General features: G+C 41.2%; 1 protein-coding gene across 2 annotated transcripts; it reads left to right on the top strand.

The window, feature by feature from the left end:
• Positions 1-14,059: 14,059 nt before the first annotated feature.
• LOC104363001 (neuropeptide-like protein C4orf48 homolog) lies at positions 14,060-24,326 on the top strand. Of its 2 annotated transcripts, none has more exons than XM_009969387.3 (4): positions 14,060-14,180; positions 16,613-16,755; positions 18,570-18,658; positions 23,608-24,326. In XM_009969387.3, exons 2-4 carry the CDS (start codon positions 16,632-16,634, stop codon positions 23,677-23,679), a joined length of 285 nt encoding a protein of 94 aa, XP_009967689.2. In that variant the 5' UTR covers positions 14,060-14,180; positions 16,613-16,631; the 3' UTR covers positions 23,680-24,326. The 2 variants fall into 2 exon arrangements, with proteins under 2 accessions (XP_009967689.2, XP_032843255.1); XM_032987364.2 differs by lacking the exon at positions 14,060-14,180 and adding an exon at positions 14,350-14,442.
• Positions 24,327-24,642: the final 316 nt, after the last annotated feature.

The raw sequence follows: 24,642 nt of genomic DNA, 5'->3' as shown, positions 1-24,642 counted from the left end.
CCATTAGTATATTAAAGGTCTGCAAGTCTTCCCTGAGACAGGGATATTTTGCATAAGCACCCATGTGTGAAGTGTAACAACGGCATGATGTGACATAGAGACCTGGTTCAGGTCTGCTGCACAGCTTTGCTCATGGTTGAGTGACTGGGGCTACTCCAGGTGGGAGGTACACCAAAGTGCAGTCTGCACAGGTTCCACGAGCAGTGTCCTGTAAGGTGATCTCTCAGCCAGACACCCTTAGGGTATATTGTCCTGGTGTTCCACCTGAGGGACCCTCAGCATCCTATCAAGTATTTCCAGAGCTAGATCTTGCAGGCTGTCAAGGGCTTCGGGTCTCAAGGGCCGATGTGTCACTGTTATAGGGCATTACAGCCGTACCAATGCTGTTCTGATGGTGGTTGGAGAATTCCTGTTCCTTCTGCACTACAGGCAGTCAGGATCCCCCTTTACTTTTCTCATATGCCAGGACAAGAGATTGAGAACTCAATGCTAGCACTGAGAAACAGAAGATCAAGTATTTGATGGATTTTTGTGCCCTAGGATGGGGCACACTCAGTGAATCTGTATGCACAGTAAGTGTAAAGAACTTCTGGCACGTAGGAGCCAAGAGTAACTGAACATTCATGGACTTGAGCTCACAAGCTCCAATAAGCCTTTACAGAACATATTTGAACTGAGATTTTCAAAGGCTATTCACTTGTCTCAGATATGTGCAGTGACTCATAGGAGCAGTGAGAAGCACATCCCTGATACAGATAGCTCCTCTGTTAAATTTTGAGGCTCTGCATCAAACTAGAAGGTGCACAAACTTTTTAACAACAATCTTGCACTTTTATTAAGATGGGTGTTCTTCCATCTTTTATGCTCATAGACAGCTGAAATAATGTTTCAATAAACAAGCAAACAAAATACCTTTCAGGTCCTCAGCAGTCAAACCAGCCCAGAAAATCTGGCTTGAACAGTGAAGATTAAAAGTTGTAACGTACTGATGGTACTGATAACGAACCTAGTGATGAAAGTGTCAGGCTGCCTTAACTATGTGTGTCCATATAAGTAGCCAAATGGGAGTTATGACATGCAGTGACTTACTTTTACAAGCTACTAATTGATGAGATCTTGTACCTTCTATTTCTGCAGCTATGTTCCTCAAATCAGTTTAGTGATGCAAAGCATTAGTTTTAGGTGAGTGAACTCAACCCTATGTGTTTTAAATGAGAGAAATTATTAATTATGGATTGATAATTATTAAATAGCCCAAACAACACTGAACAAATGTGAAATATGTGAGCTGAGCTTGTAGCAACAGTTTAGAACATGAAGGGATGCATCTCACACTATATGGACTTTCAGGTTGTTTTATTACAGAAAACAAGCATAGATGTCTTTTAATTTCCACTAGATAGATCTATCCAGATAATACCTGTTCTCATTTGTATAACCAAAAGGTGGCAGCATATTGTCTACTTTCCCTTTCTATCCTAACTCTAAGCTCCTAAATAACCTTACTTGCTCAGTTTGTGGGAATGACAGGAAGTCCAGAACAATCATGCTGACTAAGGAACACTGATGAGCTCTGATGTGAAATCAACTGTCATTGCTACAACAAAATAAAACCACCAGGCCTTCATCTATTCCTGTTTCTATTTAAAGGCTGTTTCAATGACAGCCTGATTGACTTTTGGAAATGTGAAGAAGGGTTAAATTTCAGCTCAGTGGTATAACTTCAGAAGGGACACCTATCCGTACAGCTTAACACTTTTCTTAACAATAATGGTTGTTAAGAAGCCTGAGCCAATATTATCTGGCAGATACTATTGATCTGCCAGACTTTAACTCAGTTTTGTTCCTACTTGGGTACTTCATGCTTTGGTAAATAGACAAAAGGCCAGTGGGCATCCAAAGGAGAAGCAAAGGTAGGGCAAATATGCTATGCAGTGCAAATACCAAGGTGAAAAGGACATGAATGTACAAGCTGAATTTTGCTGCATGAATGCATCAGAGGCTTCTGGAAAGATGCCCAGAGGCACCCATTTCCCATTTTGGCCGGTAAAGGGATCTGGAGGCAGAGGAAAGCATTCTGAAGTGTAACATGCTCTCAGATCTGCAGCGGTACTGTATACTTGGCGCAATGACACAGGTCCTCAGGAAACATGACTGACTGCTACAGAACACTGCAGCATGTGTCCTTAACTCAAAACACCCACACGCATGTCAAACCAATTTCTGCTCTCTACACTGGCTTCCCATACTCAAACTCAGGGTCTCAGTCATGATTTCCCATTTGCTCTGTAGCCTGGCCTGGGAACTGTAAATGACACTGGCAGGGGATAACAGTACCGTTCTTGAGGGCTATGAAGCTTTTTACCACAAGGGTAAACAAAGCCTTTCAACTTGAGAGAGTTGAGAACTTCAGTTAGCCCCATTTGCCAGCTGAAGTATAAATGTACAGAAAGGGTAAGAATATATCTGATAATTACAGAGAAATTTAGGGTCACTTTCAAGCTCCAACTTGGTAGATGCTTATAAAGAAGTGCTCTAAGTACAAGCCTCAGCAGCCATCCAGTCTGAGTCCAGAAGCTTTTCTGAAGTTATATATTTAGTTCATCTGGGTGCTGCAGCTTGTAAGTATGAGTAGGGGTAAGCAGCAATCCCACATGGCACTATACCTCCTGTCTTTCCTCTCCATCAGACTTAATGGAGAAAGACAATTTGTAGATGGGGCTGGATGGAGAATTAAGGAGAAGGATGTAGAAGCTGCTGCTGACAAGCAAGATACAGATGCAGGGAAGGTTGCTTAGGTGGCTGAGAGCATGGGATCCTTTATCTCAGTCATAACTGCCAGCGTAGATGCATTTTTGGGGAGTAGCTCACAGACTTAAGGATCATCTTAAATTATTACTCATCCCTCCAAATGGAGAAGCAAGTTTTTGGCCTGCTGTGTCTGACACAGAAGCATCATACACTTAACTAAAAAAGCTCCCCAAATATCACATTCTCCCTCATAAGAGTAGAAGAGGGACAAGAATGCTTATATGAAGATTTTATGTGATGTTGGCCCAGCACACGAATGCAAAGTACTAAAATATGCATAGCAATGAGGCCATCTAAAAGCACATATGGAGGAGGATTTCCAGGCTTTAGTCTGGGTCTGTCATGAGTAGAGATGCCCTCGAGGGAGGCTGGAAGATTGTGATGTGGTGGTTGTATCAAGATGCTCCTCAGCAGCACAGTACCTGGTGGGTGCTTTGCTGTGCAGTATTTCTGTTGCTCTCCATTGTGTGAGTGGCTGCTCCTGGCCTGTCAGTGCCTGCAACTTGCCCTCCTGTTTAATCTATCCTCAGTTCAGTCACCTTTCCGCAGGGTCAGTGTTGGCTTCTGAAGGAGATGATAACCAGCAAAAGGTGGCACGCATGATGGGCCCCAGCCACTGCAAATCTGCTACTCAGAACGAAGGATGCCCCTCACCAGTCACACTTGATTTAATGTCTGTCATTGCAGAGACAGCAAAAAGGGACTATAACCAATTTTGTTCTGTGTACTTACAAATGCACAAGTGGGAAAATCCTCTGTGAATTGTCTTATATTTTACATGCTGTCAGCCAAGGGATGAGTTAATACAATTCAGTCATGCCAATATGAGCAGATTTCAAAGCTGCTTGTCTGTTGCTCCCTCCATTTCCCACCTCTCATTGAACAGCTGGTCTCTAGAAACAGAGGAAATATTTCTGTTCGGAGATTTCAAAACCAGCTTGAAAGATAAAGGACAGAGAGCACCTCAGTATGTTTTCTCCCTCCCTCAGTGTTAGTGCAGCTGGAAAATTGTCTGTATGAGTAGTAAATCTCAGACCTTTTTAGCCCTGGAATAGACATTCACCACAGGTTCTATTTTGAATGGGAATCTATTTTCCTCTATCCCTATTTTAAAAGCATCTGTAGTTCACAGCTACGCTCAAAACTGACAAGTCTGCGTGTCAAATGGAAATGCCAACATAGTATGGTGTGACATGAACAGCGCCCAAACATTTTCTTATGGCTTTTTTTGCTGGTGCAACAAAGGTATTTTTTAACATTTGTCTGTCTCAGATGAAGATGGGGTCTTAATGCTGTATTTGCTTTATTCTGGAGAGTTACCACTTCTGCTACCGTTATACCCTCCTTTTTCTCCAATGGCATTTGCAGTTTATCACTGGTTGGAAGACAGACAAGCCAGAATTCACTGATTCAGAAACATCCCACACCACAATATCCAGTCTCTTTTCCACCTAGATAAAAAGTACTAGCAAAAAAGCACAACCTGCATCAGATTTAAATGGCTGATCTCAAGATAAGAAGTGACTCACGGCATAAGCAATCTTCAAAGCTCATTTTTATGCAAAACATGACAGTTTAATCCTCTGTTAATTTTGGTGTTTGGAAAGGCAATTTTCAACTCCAGCTTGGAGGGAACTAATTGCTGAGTACATCATTCTATAGCATAAAGATGGAATCTCTAAGTGCCTTTGCCGTCCAAGATACTTTTGCAGTTAGAGGTAGGCCTAGTCCATTTAAAAAAGCCCCTTGTTTTGGTAGTTGCTATTAGTTAATGGTAAGCAGCAGGCTTTTTGAATAATCTAATGACTCCTGACTGTGCTTAATTACATCCTTTTAAAAAAGATACATCTGACACTTTCTCCAATAATAAAATAGTTGAGTAAGCAGAAACAGTTCAACTAATAAAATAATTGATAGTAAAACAGCAAATATTTTCCTCTCTTTCAGAATTTTAAATTTCAGAATATGCATATGCTTTTACCTATTTTTTTTTTTTTTTCATCATGCCTGGACCAGAAAAGCAGCTTTGGAGGTCTAAGTGATATAATGATATGATGAGGAGAGGCACTCCTGAGCTTCAGAGTAAAGAGGGCTACAGTGCTGGTCTGGAAGTGCTTCATTTTTATCTCCTCAAAAAGAGGGTATCTATTCCTGCAGAAACCTTGCTGGAACCAGGCAATCCTGCCTCTCAAGGAAACAAAGTCCTTCAGTTGGTTAATGGGAGGTACTCTAGCCCTCTGGAAGGCAGCAGCTCTTGCTGAGCTCAGAACTCAATTTGAACTGATATCTACTGCCTCTCACAAATGCCTCTCTAAAGAAGCACGTGCCTCCTGGCCCTGCACTGGCCCAGCAGCATGTTGTCTGCCCGCTTGCCATCTTGGGTGTCCTGCATTGCTGATCTGTCTTCTAAATCATGTGTAAAGCCTCTCCAGTAACATCAATACAACAGGGCAGTGAATCAAATCTTGCACATCAAGGGAAAAATGTTAAATACTTCTAGCTTTAAAATTGCCGAACAGATGTTCTTTGTTTTTGACTGAAAACCATTCAAGTTTAAATACAAAAACAGCTGAGCCAAGTGGGAATGCTTCAGGCTGAAAAAACCCACTGGAACCAAGGAGGAATGGTAGGCTTGTTTTGTTTTCACACCAGTGCAACAGTGTTAAAAGTGATTTCCTTCAATGAGCTTCTGTTGTGGGACAGTCTATGAAAGAATTAGCGGTTGGAGAGGTTAAGTGAAGATCACAAAGTTCTAATCTAATTCAGTTTTAACATCCTAGTACGCTGTAGCCACATTTATCTGCCATGTATAGTGCGTGCTTTTTCAAACACTGTAGAGCCCTAGTACCCCTTTGTCAAAAGGATGCTTCATCTAATGTTACTTGAAAACCTTTCTTTGCCTCAACTATATTGTAAAGTTGACATAAATCCGCTAACGTATTTTTTTTTTAAATCTTGAAAGATATTTATTTCAAACTGCTTATTAAAAAATCTCCCCATATGACAACTACATGCCCTAGATGAGAGACATTGCCTCATAGTGATTTAGGGTTATATTAGATTACACAGGAACTCTTGAGAGGTGGCTGCTCATGTTAGCAAAATTAGCATATCACAAGTGCACCATTAGCATAGACATTGCAGGAATTTATGCTCTGAAAAATTGGATCTTTTAACCCTCACATAATCTCTTTTTTCTCCCTCCTGATGCAATTTCCAGAATGTAGTGGGAAACTAAGTTAAAGATACATGCTTTCTGAGGAAAGGATGCTGCTGTCTGGGATAAAAATGCAGGATGCCTGCCCAGAGAAGATTCCTTGCCAAGAGAAAAGTATTTATGCAACTGAGAGCTCTGCCTTGTTCTTTTCTTTCCTTCTTTGAGATGTGGAGATGAGAAATAGTTTGTGCATTATCACAGATTCAAACATAGCACTTAAAATAATTCAGGATGGTGCAGTGGGGTGCCCACATTCCTGGGGACAGGGCAGTCCTCCCTGTTGCAGACTCCTCATCCAGAAGGAATGAAGAGGAATAACCAGGTGGTTACTGCCTCGTCTTTCCCATATCCCTAAAAATAAGTAGAAAGTCCTAGAAAAGACAAAATGGGTCTCAGTGTGGAAAAGGTGGAGAACCTCTAGTGAGGGCCTTTTCAGCACCTTAGGGCCGCCTGCTAATAGCTGGGGGTATGACTTGGAGCCAGCTCTTATTTTGGGGCATTTGGGCAGATTTTTCTCTCAGCCCCCTCCTACCTATAACATTCCTTTTAAAAAAAGTGTATGTTTGTGTCTTACTGTCCCAAGTAGCTGATACGCACTGATTCAGCACAGTCCCAGTACCCGTACTGATTTATTGACTGATCTCAGGGAACCTACGCCACCGATGATTTCCACAATATTTTGAGAGACCTCCACTCATGTTTGAAGTTCTCAGGGTGGTTACATGACTTTTAAAAACAGGAGCCTCTCTTTGTTTTACCTTCATCTGCATTCTTGTTTACAGTCTGCACTGCTTGGAGCTAGCCATGTTAGGAGTAGAAAGCCATCTGAGCTGATGCTAATTCTGGCAGATGGGACAAGTGTGTAGTCATTCAGTGACGCTCCACGTTGCCCTTTACAAAGCATTCTATGATCTGTTCTGGCATGCTATGCCAGACTATCAACTACAAGGGGATGAGAAGCCTGTGCATTTGCTCCAGCCATCTTTCTAGAGAACAATAGCATTTTATCAGAGGGATAAGGTGGTGGAGAGATGTATAAGAAACTGGTTCTTTGGAGGGTCGCTAAACTGCTGTCACTCAGCTGAGGGCCCAAACCAGGGGTCGGTATTCACACGCTGCAGCTGAGCACTGGATTGCAGGAGAATATCAGGGCCTGAGAGAACAAAGAATGTGAAACAGGGGATAAAGAACTAAGAGTCAGAGATAGAGAGAATGAATAATTACGGCAGATGTTGTGTAAGAGACAAGAGGAATATAGGAAAGGAACTGAGGCAAAGTAAGAAAGGGAAGAGTTTAGCTGACAGACACCTCTTTCCTTTTCTCTCAGCTGCTGTACTGTCCTGTGCACATCTCTAAGCACCCAGTAAAGTATCTTCTGTGATTTCTCTTCCTCCTCACCTTGAAAATTTGGCTGCATTGTAAATAACCTGCTCCTGCTTTTAAACATAAGCACTGTTTCAAGCTATTAAAATTGTATAAGCACCTGTCCAACTCCCACTCAGGCAGTGCTGAGTTTTGGAGGAAGTGTTCAGCTGTTTTGGCAGGTGGATTCACCTATCAGACAGATGTGTTTATGGCTTTCTAACAGTTCTGGTTTCCAGTATAACAGTGAAAATCCTGTTTTTCTTGATTTACTGAGGTTTACATTTCTAAAAATAGTAATCCACATAAGTCATGGTAATGGGACATATCTAGAGTACGTCATGCAACAAAGGTACATGATGACATCCCACTCCTTATCATGTGTCGCCTGATGTCTACATCCCTTGAGCAACACTGTCGTTCATGCATCAGTTCTAGACCTTCAAAGTCAGGATATCTGTTTCTTCCTTAGAGTGCTGTATATCACAATTGACATTTCTGAGAGGGTCTAAAAAAAAATTGTTTGTTTTTGACCTCCAAATATAAAGCATTCTTGTCCATCACAATTATACCAATCTTATCCGAGGACTTGAAACATTTAAGAAAATGGATCTTTCCTCCACTTTTCCAGCTAAACTAGCCCTTTTTGTTTTCTCTCCCTTATCCAACCTATTTTCTTACCTCATACCACTTTTGCTTCGTTCCTATGTTAACTTCAGCTTCCCCCTTTTGTCTGCATCCTGCTTGACTGTTCTTGCTTTTTTCTCCACAAAACGAAATCTCCCTTCGATCTGACCTGTATGTGGGGCTGTTCCCCACATGTCCTTCAGCCTACTTGACAAAATTAAATTAATTGTTATGTCCTTCTCATACCAGTAAATGAGTCATAGATGAATTTTGCCCTTCCATGGAGAGGGATGGGAATACAAAGAGTTTTCTTTATATGGATGGGCAGCTTCTTATTTTTTGTCCATAAGAGGAAAATGCTCCGTTTCCTGGATTTTCAGTTTTCTAAGATTTTCTACCATCTATTAATCATAGAATCATAGAATGGTTTGGGTTGGAAGGGACCTTTAAAGATCATCTAGTCCAGCCCCGATGCCATCGTCAGGGACATCTCTCCCTAGATCAGGTTGCTCAAAGTGCAATCCAGCATGGCTTTAATATATATACATCTGTTTTAGAGTTTTTTAGTACACTTATCATCAGGGCATATTTGTTTCCCTTCTACATCCTCAGCCCCTTAGAATACAGCTTTTTGTCCATGGTAGGGATTTTTGCTGGTTTTTAAGTGAGTAGATGTGAAGATTAGAAAGAGTTCAGGAGAAAAAGAATTTCAGTGGAGCATTTCAGCATTTCAACCTCCTGGGAGGCTGCTGGTAATTGAAAGGCTTTTATTGAGAGAAAGATTTTTCAGCGTTTTCTGATTCTGGTCAGACTGGATTCACCATATTTCTTCTGAAACTACTTGTGCAGACAAATACCTTCAACAAGATTGATTTGTTCTCAGCTGTCTTAAAGTGCATTCTGCATAGTCTCAGAGCTGCTGAACTGCTGTTGTGTTTCATAAGGTGGGTTTGATATTGCTGGGTCATGAGATACTTACTGCCTTGTGTATTCTAACAGGTGTTGGAAGTGGACCCCAAATGAACAGTCTTAAAGCAGAGCTGCTATGGATTTGGCTGCCTAAAACTGGATGGGGATCTTATACTATCTAGAGCCCAGACACTATCTTTCTGCATAAATTCATGTGATTTACAACAGTGTGCAGTGAAAGCCAATAACATAACCAGGAGGACAGGTGTGGAAGAAAGCAAAGATACTTGCCAGTATGCTAGAAATTAAAAAATGCATTGCTTAGAAACTACGCCTGATGTCAGAGTGTAGGAAGGCGATCACCTCCAGGGTGGGAAGTGCCCTGCAGTGCATTTGGACAGCATGTTTGGCACTGAGGATGCTAAAACAGGTTGGCATTAGTTGGTACTACTAACTGTAACTTAGTAAATGAGAAGACTAACATAGAATTCTTCATGCTTTTTCATTCAGAAGAACACAAACTGTTGTTTTGAGGGTTGTAGACCTACACTTTTTTTTTTGCCAACAGTTAGAAAAAGTTCTCTAAGGAACAAATAACCCTTTCTTCCCTGGTGGACACTGTGTCTCCCTTTTATAATGATAACCAGGTGAGCTTGAAGAGTCAGGGAGTGTAATCTGTTAAGGAGTGTGTGTCACTCCTTGATCCCCACCTAGATCGAGTTCTAGACCTCCTGAGGATGGGAGTCTGTCTCAGCTCTGATCATTGATTCTTAACTCAGTCGCTTATGCTGTAACTAGCCACGTTTTTACCAGAGGGGGTTCTGGTCTGTTCTCTAGCATCTTGTTCAAGATTGTGACCACTATAATGATACTTAAGGAACATTAATTGCTCATTTGTTACTGACTAGTGTCTAAAAACATCCCTGCATCACAAATGAGAAATTCATTCACAGGGTATTTAGAAGGCAGACATGAGAGCTGGAAACTGTGAAGTAAGTTAGTGCAACGTCAGGATAGTACTGCACTAACCAGCTTGCAATTTGTGGCTCTGTCACAAGGAGAAAAAAATTGTAAGAAGGAGAAGCCACATCTGTCAGCTTGCAAATACCTTGTAAACATGAACTCAGGTGAAAGATACTGTTTTCAGACATAGATGTGTGAAGATACATGCATCTTTGAGCCATTAAATCATAGAGATATTAATGTCAGAATGATTGATTATCAGTGAGATCCAGGTATTGCTGTCATAAAAGTCATCCTGGATCAGTCTCAGGTGACTGCAAAGTAGTTTATTCCTAGAGCAGGGAATGGAACTGGAGCCCTCTGACTATGTCTCTTCTGGATTCTGAAGTTTGAGAGTCCTTGTGCAAACTTTGGATAATAAATATCTTTTGGGGAAAAAAGGGTCATTGATAAGCTTCCAATTTTAGTGGTCTCATTTCCTTTAGTTTCCTCAGTTGCTAGTTTTCAAGGCAGCCTTTGCAAGGAAACTGGCTAATGGTGCACTGCTTTCTCAGCTAAGAAGTCTTTTCTTTTCTAGGCCACCCATGTTAGAAGAGGCCCCTGGACTCTGAAGTCTGGTTCTAGAATGGGGAGCTGGGAAAGATAGCAGTTTGTTCCCCTCAGGTTCAAAGCCCATTCATATGCGTGCGTATTTGTGTAGTTGCTGCAATGTACTCAAGACATCCCTGTGGACTTAACAAACTAGTTATAGTTGCAACTGTTGTACCTAGAAATAGCTCATGCACAGCTTGGAACACAGCTTATTTCCCCAAAGATGCGTGTGCAGGACAGTGGATAGGGACAGTGCAAGCCAAGGATAGCTCAGCTAACACTAACCCTTCCTGAATATTGCCATGGGATTTTTAAATGCTTCTCAACTCCCAGAGAGGTGCTGAGAGATTTGACCTCGGTTTAGCATCTCATCCAAAAAGCAGTAAGTAGTTCTGACAGTGCAGGTCTCCCTTAAGAGCTGTGTGGAAAAGTCAGACTTGGATATGAGCCCAGCCTTAGTGTTGCACTGAAACTCAAGATTTTTAGGGCCTAGAATGATTTCAGATGAGCCATACTCTGACAGATAGGGACTGCAGGAATTTGAATTATTGACAAGGAAATTATTCCTAGAATTACTGGTGAGTAAAATGGAAGGAGGAACAATTGCATTTATTTGCCACTGCCAAGATACACGAGACCTGTTCAGGGAACAAAGGAAGGCATAATTTCTGAATCTGGTCACTCTGACACTTCCCAGGAGCTGTAAACTGGAAGGAGAATAATAAGAGGCTTGCTCTATGAATAGCTCATATATCAGAGTGTGGGACAATGTGATCAGCTTTAGGTAGTTTGACATTATTATTCATCACATCTGCCTGAAGGCCTCAATCAACGCTGCAGCCTTGTGGTGCTGTGCCAGCAAGTGCAAACACAGCCCCTGCCCTCCAGCTATCGCTGCCTGGGATTATGGTGGGATGACAAGGGGGGGACTCACAGAGAGGTGTGAGGCAGTGAGATATCAGTGTAACGAGCACATTTACATACCATCAGCAGTCACAGCCAGCGTCCTCCCCAGGCTCTGCCAGGCAGCAGCGCTTTGTAGGATTCGTGGCAGAGGTAAAGCTTAAAAGAGGATTTGATGGAAGACAAGATGGTACCTTGTGGAGAGATTTTTACCATGATTTAGAGGGCAGGCTGTGAGAAGGCATAAAAGTGTCTGCAGGAGAAGTGACAGAATCTGTTATCTTTAGTGAGGGAAGAAAATTTTCTGCTGTGACAGGGTATTAGATTTAAGAGCCGAGGAGAGACCAAGCAGCGGAGAGGCTTAGAGGTAAAGGCTTGAGCTTTTCTCCCAATCCCACAGAAATATTTATAGTATCAAAACACGTGCTATCAAGATGAAAAATTGAAATCTCAGAAACAGTGCTTTGATGCTTTTTAGCTGGTGGTGATCTCAGAAAAAAATTCCATTGTGTTTGACTTCATTATAAAAAAAACCTATAAATTCTCTCATCTTACCTCATGAACGGTCTCCTGGGGCAGCACGGGAGTCAGGACGTTCCAGCTTTCCCCCAGTTGTCACTTTTCACGCTCAGCCCAAAGTGCCACACGGCCACCACCGATGCGCAACTTTGGGCACACGAGTGAACTCGCCACTGAGGGCGGTTGTGCAGGTGCCATATTGTCCCAGTTCTGGTCTGTACTTCCAGTTTTGGAGCGCCCTTGGGCTCGCATCTATACCACTCATGCTTTGTTCATGAGGGAAATAAGAGAAGGAAAGATTTTATCGGGGTTGTAATGTTCTGATGGGGTTGTGCCCCAATACGCTTAACAAAAGAGCTGCTCCCATGCCGCAATTCCAAGAACAGAGCATGAAATGTATTTATACCCTGTTTAGGTTTAAAAAGAAAATAATTTTGAAACAGAAAGCCAGAAATTATCAATTTGAAAATTGTCAAAATAATTTTTTTCAAAACATTTTTCAAATAAGGAATATCCTAAAATGGACTCTCTACCTCCTCTGTGGAAAATCTCCTCAGTGGTAAACTGTTATTTTCCAGTTCAGAAAATACTAGTTTCAGTGAAGCTTAACACAGTACTGAGTGGGGAGAAGTGAATAAAGAGGAACTGTGGTTAAATCACTGAAAAGGAAGTTGTTCCTTGCAGGACAAGTAGATTTAGAACAAAGCTAAAAAAGGGAGGTCACAATAGCTTGTATGAGATGCTTAAAACAAGGAAATTGACAGCTGAGAATGGTAGAAATAGAGTTTTTAAACTGTATTTAATGGAGTCAGAAGCCCATTGCATGGGTCTAGAAGAATGAATCAGTGATAACACCCAAGCTACCAGAGCTGGCTGCTTGGTGTTAGTGTTGTGATAGAGAAAGGACAGGATTTGGGAGAACAGGGTAAGATTTACTGGGAATGATCAAGTCCACAGGTTAAGAAAAGGCATATATGTGTGTGTGTGTGTGTGTGTGTGTGTGTGAATATCAATGTTGTTTATCAGGAAGAGAGGCCAAGGTATGAGATTAGATGGCTGAGAATGATCATGAATAAAGTTCTGTATTTGTAATTTATGTATAGTCAGATACTTAATCAGACCAAATCCTGTGTGCTTATCTCTGCAAGAACAACGCTAAATCTTGTTTGCCCAAAAGAACAGCCTCTAAAAATTGTTTTCTCCTTCTTTCTGTTTTTGTGATGTATGAAGATGGCAGTACTATAATTAATCCCCTCCTGACTCTGCTTATGGATACTGCAACTTCATATAGCAGCATGGTTACACACTGAACAACCTGAGATTTTAGAATCTTAAAATGTTGAATTAATGGGAGCAAACTGTTCCCCTGGGGCTGTACAGGAGAGACAATTTATAGAGCATGCTGATAAGAAAAATGTTAGCCAGCAATTTAGTCATAGTTCTGAGAAGAAGCTTCTGCATGAATAAAAAAAAAAAGGTTGTGTGCCTGACCTTCCTGGACACTGAGTGCCCCCAACTCTCACCATAAAAGCATTTAAGATTGAGTCCCTATTGAACTGGCTAAAGCAAATACAGAGCACGGTCACTTTGAAGTTCTGTGCATGTTCCTCAGTGCTGTGTCTGCCCTCAGCTGTGCTCATTCTCTCTGGAACAAGAACTGCTAGTGTCTCATTTGTGATGGGAAATGTGTTTTGTGGGGTAGATGCAACCCCTGAACTTAGCTTTGCTTTGCTTTGACAAAAGCACTTTTATAATCTCTGTTCCATTATTGTATTGCGTTCAGCACAAGCGCTGTTGGTGTTGTTCTGGAGTATAGCTCATGGGCCACTGAAGCAGAGGGGAACAGAGATGCAGGATGGAAAAGGGGGGTGAAGTTTACTCTGGGTTCGGCCTCAAGTCCCACTGGGAGTTTAAGGGTCTGCACTCCTGCAGCTGTTCCTGCAGCCCCAAGACTGGGATGACAGAAACACCCAGGAAAGCAGGCGTGAGTGGTTATGACCCCTGTAACTCAGAACCATTCGAATGGCAGACTGGGCTGAACAATTCCTAGCCTTCACAAAGTCTCACCTGTGACGTGTCCTGCAGTTCCTGAGTGGGACCCCATGGCTCTTCCTGGTTTCACGTGAAGGAGGTGTAATTTGTCATGGTTATTTTCAGGCACTAGGGAAGCAAGTTGCTTCAATCAGGCACCAGATGAGCAGACTTTGGGAGAACCATTCAGCAGACTTCCAGGGAGATGAATCAAGTGGCCCAGCTTTAAAAACCTTACCTGGAGCAGGTAAGTGGCTGCTGGAACTCACATGTCAAGGCAGAATTTTCTTTCCCTGGACTTGGGAGACACAGTGTTCCTCTTTAAATCTGTGCTGTGTGCTGCAGTGCTCTGCATTGTTGCCATGGCAGAAATCTCCCCATAGTAATAACCTCTTTCAGAGAAGGTTAAAAAGAGACAGTGCACATGCTCAGAAATGCTGCACTTGTTCTGTTAGCAGTTTGCAGCGGCCATTTCAAAGAGACCATCACAAAGACAAGAGGGAGATCAGGTACCGATATTTTTTTCCTTTGTTAGTGGGGGTGAATTTTTTCTTTCACAGAAGTCCATGCACAGATCTTTCTCCATTGCCAGTTGCACTGCAGAGAGAGACCACCCTTGAAGCCTGTCATGATTGTTCGTTGCATATAGCAAATTCCCACAGAATAACTAAGAGGCAGTAGTTAGATCTGCTAAGGTGATTGCTGCACTCGGGGAGCAATTTTTGTGCAGCAGAGCTGACATACTAAGCTGAGCTGATGCTGGGGTGCGTGGTGTGCAAGGTACCCTGAAAAAGTTTAACAGTGTGTCATCTGCTTTGTTTTGTTGAACCTTTGTAGCACTATGAGTCAACTACGACAATAGCCTCTGCTCCTACTGAGCAGGAGGCTTCTGCATTAGGTACTTTCAAAGGAGGCTGGTATTATCCTAATTTACTGTTACTTGGAGACACTCTGCTTCATCCTGTTGCAAAGCCTGGTGTCTTCGATTGTACTTGCTTTGCTTGCAGATCACCATTAATTAAAACAAAAAAACCATGACACTTACTATGATTTTAATCCCTTTATTTTAGGCTTTGTAGAAATAAGAAGAAGGATCACATCAGATCACTTCTAAATAGTGGGAGGGATAGAAAACCCAGTTCTGAGGTTATAGGAATTATATTACCAGATCTTTTTTTTTGTTGTGGGCCCAAATATATATGTGATTCTACATGTACATGTGTGTCTCTGGCTTCCAAACCATTCTCTACTCTTATGTTTAGGTTGAGCTGCACAGGAAAGGGAGATGTATAATGCTGCTCTCTTCCTGAATGAATAGCTGGTTTACACGTGCTGGAAGTGTTCATACAGAATTTGCAGTTTTGGATTAGCTGTGTCTGAAACAGTGGATTGCATATATGAAAAAGCAAGCTTGTTCCATTCTGTGTTTGTAGCAAGACAGGGAAAAAACTTTCCTTTCCTGCCTCCCCGTATTGCCTTTCCAAATATGAAATACAAGCTGTTTTGGGGAGTGCTGTACTCTTGCGTACAGTACATGCATATTTGATGTTCTTATGCAATATCTTTTGCTTAATATGCACCAACTTAAAAATCACAAAGAGACAGAATATTGTCCTACTTTCGTGGGTTTAGCTAAATAGATTTTTCAAGTGGATTTTAGTGTGTTGCTGCAATTTAACCTTATTTGATTATTTCTTTCTTCCATTTGAACATACAGGAACAAAAGGTAAACTTGGCTGAACTAAGGACCACCCTAAAAGTTTGACAGGATCCCTGAGGCTTGGATTGAAATCTCTAATAGACAGTTGCAGCTTGAGCCAGTCCAAGTTTCCTGTATTCCCTCTTGATCTGAACAGTTTATATGTTGGATCAAGAAAATACTTAATTTGAAACCTCTGTGTACTTATAAGAAAAATTACCTCTGTGTGAAGGGGAATTGTTGCTGAACCAGGCTGTACCTATCTTCAGGGCATGATGTGGCCTGACTGTGATATTCAGGGAAAAATGGATGGCTGCAAAGAAAGGTCTGAAGCTCAGATTAGTAGGGGAAGCAGAAAGTCAGAGTTTTGATGCATTTACCTATGAATTTGTGGAGGTTTAACAAAAGTATTTTCCTTCAGCTACTTTCATAAATGAGTAAGTTTTTATGATCAGTGTGGTGTGTAGTTAATGACAATGGTTACCTTTAGTTATTATATTTGTGAAAAGATGGTGCTTCAGTAAAGGAAGCCAGAGGCTGAAAACCTCATTTCTAGGTTCAGGTCTATTTCAGCTAGCTCTGTAATCCCTGCAGTTTTGATCTCAAAGTCTAATAGTGAACCAGCTGTCCAGACTCAAGTGCTAGTCCGGGACTGTGTAGTTAGAAAAAAAATTGGAGTAACAGAGCAGGCAAAGTTGCTGGCATTCTGGCTTGTAAATGAGACCAAAAACTGTCTAGGCATTTCTGATATTCTCCTTCATGTTTAGGGACATTATCTTCCAGCTGGGTTTTATGTGGACTGTTGGAAAAGTACAGAGAACTTTTGTCCATGCTCTAGATCTTCTGGTTTTTATTTTTCTTTTCCTTACTCAAAGGAAGGCTGCCAATGCTTTAGCCATCAGGAACATTAAGTTCTTTGTAACAAACCCTTTGGACCTGTAATGTTCCTCACTAACTTTTTTATGTCTCTTGATAAACAGAGAAGCGCCCGTTCCCAAGATGCTGGCACCCTGCCTTCTGAGAAGAGCGGTCCTTACAGTTCCTTTAGTTTTTGTGGTTGCACTGCTTCTTGCAGAGCCTGTTAGATCTGACCAAGAAGCAGGAACAGCCATACCAGCTGAAAGTACGTACCATCCAACAGTCCCCTCATACAGCTTGTACTGTAATGTTGCAAGATTTCACATCACTGAAGCTTGTCCAAGTAATTCAAACTATTTTGGACATATCCTGCTTATGTTGTTTTAAAACCACAACTTCATAGCATACCAGTGCTGTTTTTCTCCTTCATCCCAGGCTGTTCACTCTCTTACCCTTGTCTCCTGCCTGTTGCTGTCTTGCTTGCATCTGAAATCTGCAACTGTTCTGCACCTTTTCTTTTGTACAGCCCTTTCATTCTGCTAGCCCTTTCTATGCCAGGAATCACTGTTTGCTTTTCAGAGACATTATTGAGACTTGCTTTTTTCAACTGACGTTTACTGTTCATTACATCTTTTATTTTTGGTAATGTCTACTGTATTAAAGTCAGTAGTTTTTATTAAAAAGTTCACAGTGAAGATGCCAAGAAGGCACATTTTGTTAACACCTAGCCTTGCAGCCTTCAACCACCTAATTCTCCTTTGCTGATACATGTTAATTTTATGTCATAAACATAATGACAGGTCCTTGCATCAAGTTGTTGATGTGGAAAAGGCTCTCCCGTCCTTCTGTCTGATGCAAATATAACAACACTAAGGTTGGGTGGTGGTACAACAATGAGAGAGGACGTCTTTAATACTGCTCAATGTTTATTTTTTATCTCTCTTTTTTTTTTTTCTTAACCAATTAAAGAATTTGGCAGGCTCCTTCTCTCCAGCAGGCAGGATTCCTGTCTGCTGGTTAGCACACAGATCATGAGCTAGAAGCTCATACTCAGGCTTATCAGAGGCATGCAGTAATCAGTGAAATATCAAGTGTTTGCAAAATAGGCTGACAGAGACTGCAGGATTTTCCAACATCACTCTAGGTTTCATGCTTTCTTACTTACCAGACCTCAAAGAGCAAACTAAACTTGTGCTCAGAATTTCTCAGTTGCGCAATATTTCCTATGAAGTAGTCAGAGAGGCACAGGCACTGAGAAGCAAATAAGAGCATATGTAGAGCCTGATGATTCAAAGACATTTCATCATTCTATATTTGTTCTGTCTCAGTACTGCTATCTGTTAGGGCACAGCTTTGTGTTAAATGATGATCAAGGCAAAGCAAGCCTTGTGACCTTAAGTCTGGAGATCTAGATATGGGATTACTATCTTAAACGCTGCAATTAGTCCAGAATGCAGCAGTTCTGCTTATCAGCAATGCCCATTAATGACAGGACATTGCGTTTATCTGCTGCTTGCTTCACTAGCTTTGGACAAAGCTGTATCATAATCAAAGTTAGAGGCTAAGTGATCCATCTTTGTGATATTGTAGTAAATTTTATTCCATTAGCTTTCTATTTAGAGCTTAAATTTGTGAGATTAGGAAACAAGATTTTTCCAGGGAACAGTTTCATGGCTTCAGAAGTAATTTCTGAAAAATCTGAAAAGTCTGAAGCTAGGTTTGAAAATGTACTTAGGGTCAGTGGAGCAAGATGAAAGACTCAAGTTATAGGTTTAGTGTTTCCACACTATGAACTGTGACAAGAGAAAGATGAGGGGAACAGCAATAAAGGAGGAAGAAAATTTTTAATGCAAATTTCTTGAAGTAATTCTTTTGTCATCGAGAGACTGGGTGGACAATCATGATGGACCATTTACAATAATCTACGTTGTTCAAGAGTACATACATCAGTATTCACTCTGTGGACCCTTTTCTGTAGCTCTTCCTCATACTCAAAATCACTCTTCATTCCTTCTATTTAATACTTCATTCCATATAATCATGATTCCCTACTAAATGCTCTTCTAAATGCTCTCCTAGGTCGTCCCTGTGTTGATTGCCATGCATTTGAGTTCATGCAGAGAGCTCTGCAGGATCTAAAGAAGACAGCATATAATCTAGACACACGGGTGAGGAAGCATTCAGTTTTGGTTTTTTTTTTTTTTTTTAAATATGGAAGAAAATGATGGGGATAAAAGTAGATAAGGTGGGTGGATTTTGCACAAGACACTGTTGACTGTACTGTCCTGTCTTCTAAGGCGAGGCTGGGTAATTACATTCCACCTCTCTGTGCAATAATCTGTGAAATTCTTCTGACTTGGGGTTTCAGGGACACTAGGAAGTTCAGGAAAGAGTGAACTGACAGTCCTCAGCCCTCTGTCCTTCTCTTTCCCAGTTACAGCCATTAGCGCTGCTATTCTTATTCCAAATGCTGGCTGCACCTTTGTTTTTATGTTAGGGGGAATGAGGTGAGAGTATCATTTATGTTTATTACCCAAAAGGAGAGAGCAGCTCAAGCAAAAAGCCCACTAAAATAAAATACTCCCCTGCACATGCTTTTACCCCTGAAGAGAGGGTAAGGGAGGAAACATCATCTCGTAGATACTTTTTGCATTGCTCTGATTCCATAATCATGAAAAATGCCACAAAGTAGAACAGCATAGGGAACAAAACTTGTTTGGCTTGCAGTCAGTCTGGAGAATTTGCCAAGGTTGGTATCTTCCTTCTGTGAGGGAAGTTGAATCTGTCTCTTGCTAGTGCAACCTGCAATCTGTGACTAGCTGTATCCCAGCTGCTGTCAGATAGTGGTGTCTCAGAAGGGTAGCTTTTTCCCCACCTCCTGTGTACCCTTTAGCTGAAGTGCTATATCTACACTCTTGCACAGATTTTTCAACAGAAGGCACTCAAACTTTTTTGCTTTTCTAATCTGTGGTCAAGGTTGTTCACAGCTCAAAGCCTGCAAACTGTCATCTTTGAAGAATGGCTTGAGGTAACTCCAAGTAGGGTCCATGATGTTTAGGTGAAAATGCAGGTGCAGGAATGAAGATGACATACTACAAAAAAAAAAAACCAAACAAACATTCCAGAAGAACCAGATTGGTATGTAGCACATTTGCAGTTAAACAAAATCTGTTCAATAATTACAGGTCAAATATATTTGGGGCTTTTTCATGAAGAAATCTCGTTAATGAATACATCTGCTGAGAACTGTATACAGCACAAACAAGATGTTCAGCTTGTGCTGTAAAGTGGTTCTAGCATACCTTTTACTTCTTTTACAAACCTTGAACTTTTCACCAGAATTTCTAAATCTTGATTCAAAAATATCTCAACTATTAAAATCTTCTCTGGTTTTCTGGAGATGGCAGTGGCCTTTATGACACTGACAGCTTGCAGACTAAGAGAGAAGCTTTATAAAATACAGATATCCAAAGCAGGAGTAGAAATAAGACCCTCAGTGGTAGCAACTATATTTTAATACTTTTTAAAGAATAAAAATAAAAGACAGCAAAGGAGAGGAAATGAGGATGCAAAAAAGGTTTGGTTGAGAGGAATGTCCTATTGACTTTCACAGTTGTAGATTTGACAGCAAGCCTGAAAATGGGGCTTCTTGATATATTGTCACCAAAACAAACCTATTGCTTCCTTATCACTTTAAAATCTAAATAATTGAATCCATATTGAGATCCTTCAGTGCCTCTGGACTAGGACAGGCCTATTCCAGTCATTAAGCTAGGAATTCTGCCTACATCTTCAAAAGACATGGAAATATTTAATAGTTGAGGACTTCTTGGAATTGCCTTCTACATTGTTTCAATTCTTAGTTTTATTATTCAGCTGTGGCCCAGTTTGAAGCAAACTGGGAGCTTTAAGACAATTGTTTTCAGCCACATATATATTTTACATTTTACTATTTTAGTCTGTTTTGCTGCTTAGTTTGGCAAATATTTCTGTCCCTGAAAATACAATTCCTTTTGTTAAAATTCCCACTGGAGACACTAATTTCTGTGAAAAACTCATTTGTTTTCAGGCAAGATTTTTAGATGTTGACTAAGCAACTCCTAACTGTGTTGGAGGGGGAGGGATTCCCAAAAGTTTAGAGAGGAAATTCCAGGTACAGGTGAAACCATATAGTTTTACTGCACAACTCAAGAGTTTTCACGCTTAATTTGGCCCTGCATTGACCTGCACGGTGTCTCACAAAGCAAACTGACTCTAGCATAGGTCTCATAACCTTTTATGGGGACCACAGGGTAGATCTCCTTCCTTTTACAAGACTAGATGTGTTTGTAACCTACACTGATGGGATGATCACTGGGCAGGCTGGCTGAATTTTACTCATGCAGTAAGAGAAGGATCACAGAACATCTCTGAGAGGCTGGCTACTACCCATGCAGGTACCAGATCTGTTGGCCCCCCCTCTATACTGTTTTCCACCCCTTTGTTGCTGCTGGCCCCTTGGAGCAGGCTGCAGGCTAGATTAGTTGTTTTAACAGCAGTAACCAACTCTGGGCAATCTTTTCTGGGGATATCTGTAATTCACCACTGAGCCAAAGTGCAACTCTGATCATGAACTAGGAAAAGGGTTCTTGTACTGCTGGGAGGGAGATGCTACCATCAAAACCATTCAGCCGGTTCACAGCCGTCTCCCTACTGCATCTAAAGGCTGCTCAATACAGAGGCCATCGGGGAACAGGCCATAAAACAAATCCTCTAAAGAAAATCCAGTACATGGGCTACACAGTTCCCTGTAAGTCTGCACTATAGGCACTTATTTTCAAAATTCCAGCACATTTTTTCAGAGTTAAACAGTGGACATTGCATTACAACTTTAAAGAGCTCAGGAACTGCGTTTTTAACTGGAATTTATCAGCTTTTTTGTAGGTTCAGAATCTCTGCCCTGTTTGGTTTTGTTTTTTTTTTTGGTGTTTTGTTTTTTTTTGTGGTTTTGGGGTTTTTTGTTTGTTTTTGGTTTTGTTTTCTTTGTTTGTTTGGGTTTTTGTTTTGTTTTGTTTTTTTTTTTCCTAAATGTGCTTTAACCCACCAGGGGATAATAACAAATCACTGCAAATGGTTTTGTTATCAAGCTCACAAAACAGTCAGCAAAGCTGTATACAGTGCCTTTCATTTTGTTCTTTATTCCTTTCTAAACTGTCAGTGGTTATTTGGAATGTTCAAAGCACATTAAGTTAGATGTGCCCATGAAAGTGAAAACAAAGGCTTGAAAATATTATTAAAGATATGTAAGATGGTAAGTAGCCTTGGGGCTTAGCTCCAAAGCTATTGGCATGCTGTCAGCCTCCCTTATTCAAGCCATTGCAAATGATGTCAGGGAGATGGTTGGTGATTGTCTTTTAGGTGGTTAGCAAAGTTTGATCAGATCTTTCCAGTTTTGCAGGGTAGGTGAAACAATCAAAAGCGATACCTGATTTAATATAGAACCACAGGGCTGTGTCTAGTCATTTATCATCTGGGAAGAAAATCTGACCGCTAGCTTTTTCTGTACTAAGAAGGCAGGTGGTAAGCAGGACGCTTCAGCCCGGCCCTGCTCTAAGTGCCTTTAGCTGATGTGGGTCAATGGATAACACAACTTTTAAAACATAGCCTTTAATCACATGGCAATTCCATCTCATACAAAAATCACAAGACAGGCAGATTAAGGATGGATTTCACTGGCATTTAGAGCTGGTAGTCTTCCTAATGCCCTTTTTTTGTGTAGCTGGTTACACCAGTGGGGATCAGTTTGTTGAGTTGACTTCCCACAGTTAGTGTGTCCCATGGCAACCAGGAGGAGGTCCAGGAAGTCTCGGTGGACTGATTCTCAGATACAGCTTCAGCTCATTATAGACAAACAGAGATGAAGGTATGATGTTGATGTCAAACAGCTCTGTACTCCATCATGTATCTACCAAAGCCACAAGTGCTCCAGACAGCCAGGAAAACCAACATGTGTGTGTGTTAGAGAGGAAGGATTCCCAACTTTCCCTTTTGCAGCCCTGTTATCCCTTCCCTGGTCCTCAGTCTCTTTTTGCACAGGTAGGCTGAGGGGGTACAGGCCTTTCTGATCATACCCAGCTCCAGCTCTGAGAAGTACCCAGTCTGCCCTTGTTGCTCCAGAAAATCTCTGTGGGCAGCAACGATCTTCTGATATTGGTGAACTCCAGTTCAACTGAGAGCCCTCTGCTTTCACCAGTTTGGGACCCCTTTCGTTAAAGAAGCCAGCAATCTCATCACATTTGAACTGTGATGTCCGTATGCCAGCTCAGCACCTATCGTCTATTTTAGGCTCCAACAGCTTATTAACAATAACAGTGCAGCTGGAGAACTTAAAACAGAAGTAGATGTCTTCACTGAGAGGGTGATGGGTCACCGGAACAGTCTCCCCAGGGAAGCGGTCACGGCACCAAGTCTGTCAGCGTTCAAGGAGTGTCTGGATGATGCTCTTAGTTGTATGGTTTAATTTTAGGTAGTCCTGTGAAGAGCAGGGAGTTGGACTTGATGATCCTTATGGGTCCCTCCTAACTTGAGATACAATATGATTCATTGATTAAATTATGCCTGCCTTACTCTGTATAACTTTCAACAGTGAATCCAGGCTGTAATACTCTAATATTTTGAGTTTCTTTTTAGGGAAAAAGAAAAATACTGACAGGATTTTGGTTCTGTTGTTTGTTTGTTTGTTTGTTTGTTTTTTCCCAACCTCTCATGAACTTGAGAGCTTCTGCTTCAGTTTGTGCCATTGAAGTAAGATTGTAAGAAAGACAAATAACTTTAAACAAAAATAACAGCAGCAGATATATACTGAATGTACTGATTTGAAAAACATGAATGTGTACCAGGCAGAATTTCTCCGTGTCACAGGAAGTGTTGCCATGTTGGCATGTCAGTTAATCACACAAAGGCTAAATTATTTTGCAGAGCAGTAAGTGATAACTCTGATTTTTACCTCAAGACTCATCACATACAATCAATTCCAAATCTTGGAACAAAAGTAAAATTGACTTTTCTTTGGGACCTAATTAGTTTTACAGTGCTGACACTTGTGTTTTGATGTTGCTTTTGTTTCCCCCTCTTATAGACAGAAACTCTGCTTCTTCAGGTGGAAAAGAGAAATCTATGCGACTGTGTAACTGCAAATCTTCTGAACTGAATCCTGGAGGCCACCTAAGGAGTGTCACCTGTTCAGTGGTTTTTAAAATGCAGCTGTATAAAATACAGCTTTATGGAGTTCATGTTGCAAGCATGTATGCCCCAATGTACTGAGGAGATTGGGGGAAGGGGCTGTGTCTTATGTATTTGTCTGTTCTGGTTGGTTTTTTTTGAAAGAGTACCCTCTTTTCACATCCACTGGGTTGCCAGTAAGGGCTCAAGTCAGTATATCTGTTATTTAGTATTAGAGTGGGGGAAAAATTTTCCTGCTTTGATTTTTAAATCAGAGTTGTCCAAGTGTAACCCACAAGATAAATATGGCCAGCAGTGCTCTAAAGACACGTGCAGCTGTTTTTTGTCTCTAATGTGAATGTATCTGTGGCAACTTACCCCATTATGTTGAGACAGGGAATTGTGGTCTCTGTAGGCTTTGCCTGTGTATTAAAGATGATGGAAGTCCTTTCTGTTTCTTGTCTGCACTGTGACCACATTCAGGCATGTTGTAGTTCTGCCAGCTGCATTGAGGTATGTGTCATGAGGAGTTATCTGTGTGCTGTACCGAACAGTTCATATGTTAGTGCTGAGTTTTCTGGTATCCTGAGTGAGAGTATTGTCTTCTTTGATTAAAACCTTTAGTTTCTTCCCCTCCTTGCCTGGACACTCTGTTCTTAACCCATTGTATCTCTAAATAGATTTATCTTAGCAGGTCAAATGGATAGAGTGGAATAAGGGTATGACTAGGCAGCCTTGCCAGTTCCAGCTGTACCAAATGCTACCACCAGCAGCTGCTCAGCATGACACTGAAGGAAAGTTCAGTGCAGTGCCAAGAAGTTTCTTCATGAGAGTTTTCCTTATTTTACTTCAGCTGAAACACAGTGGTTAGGTCACATATATTTAGTCCATTCTGTGATGGACTGAACTCTGAACATTTTGGTCTTTCCTTGTAGTTGCCTTTGAAAGCTGC

This window comes from Tyto alba, unplaced genomic scaffold, assembly GCF_018691265.1.
Source record: "Tyto alba isolate M040663 unplaced genomic scaffold, T.alba_DEE_v4.0 Super-Scaffold_6, whole genome shotgun sequence".
Classification (NCBI taxonomy): Eukaryota; Metazoa; Chordata; class Aves; order Strigiformes; family Tytonidae; genus Tyto; species Tyto alba.
This window is presented reverse-complemented; position numbering and strand designations above follow the sequence as displayed.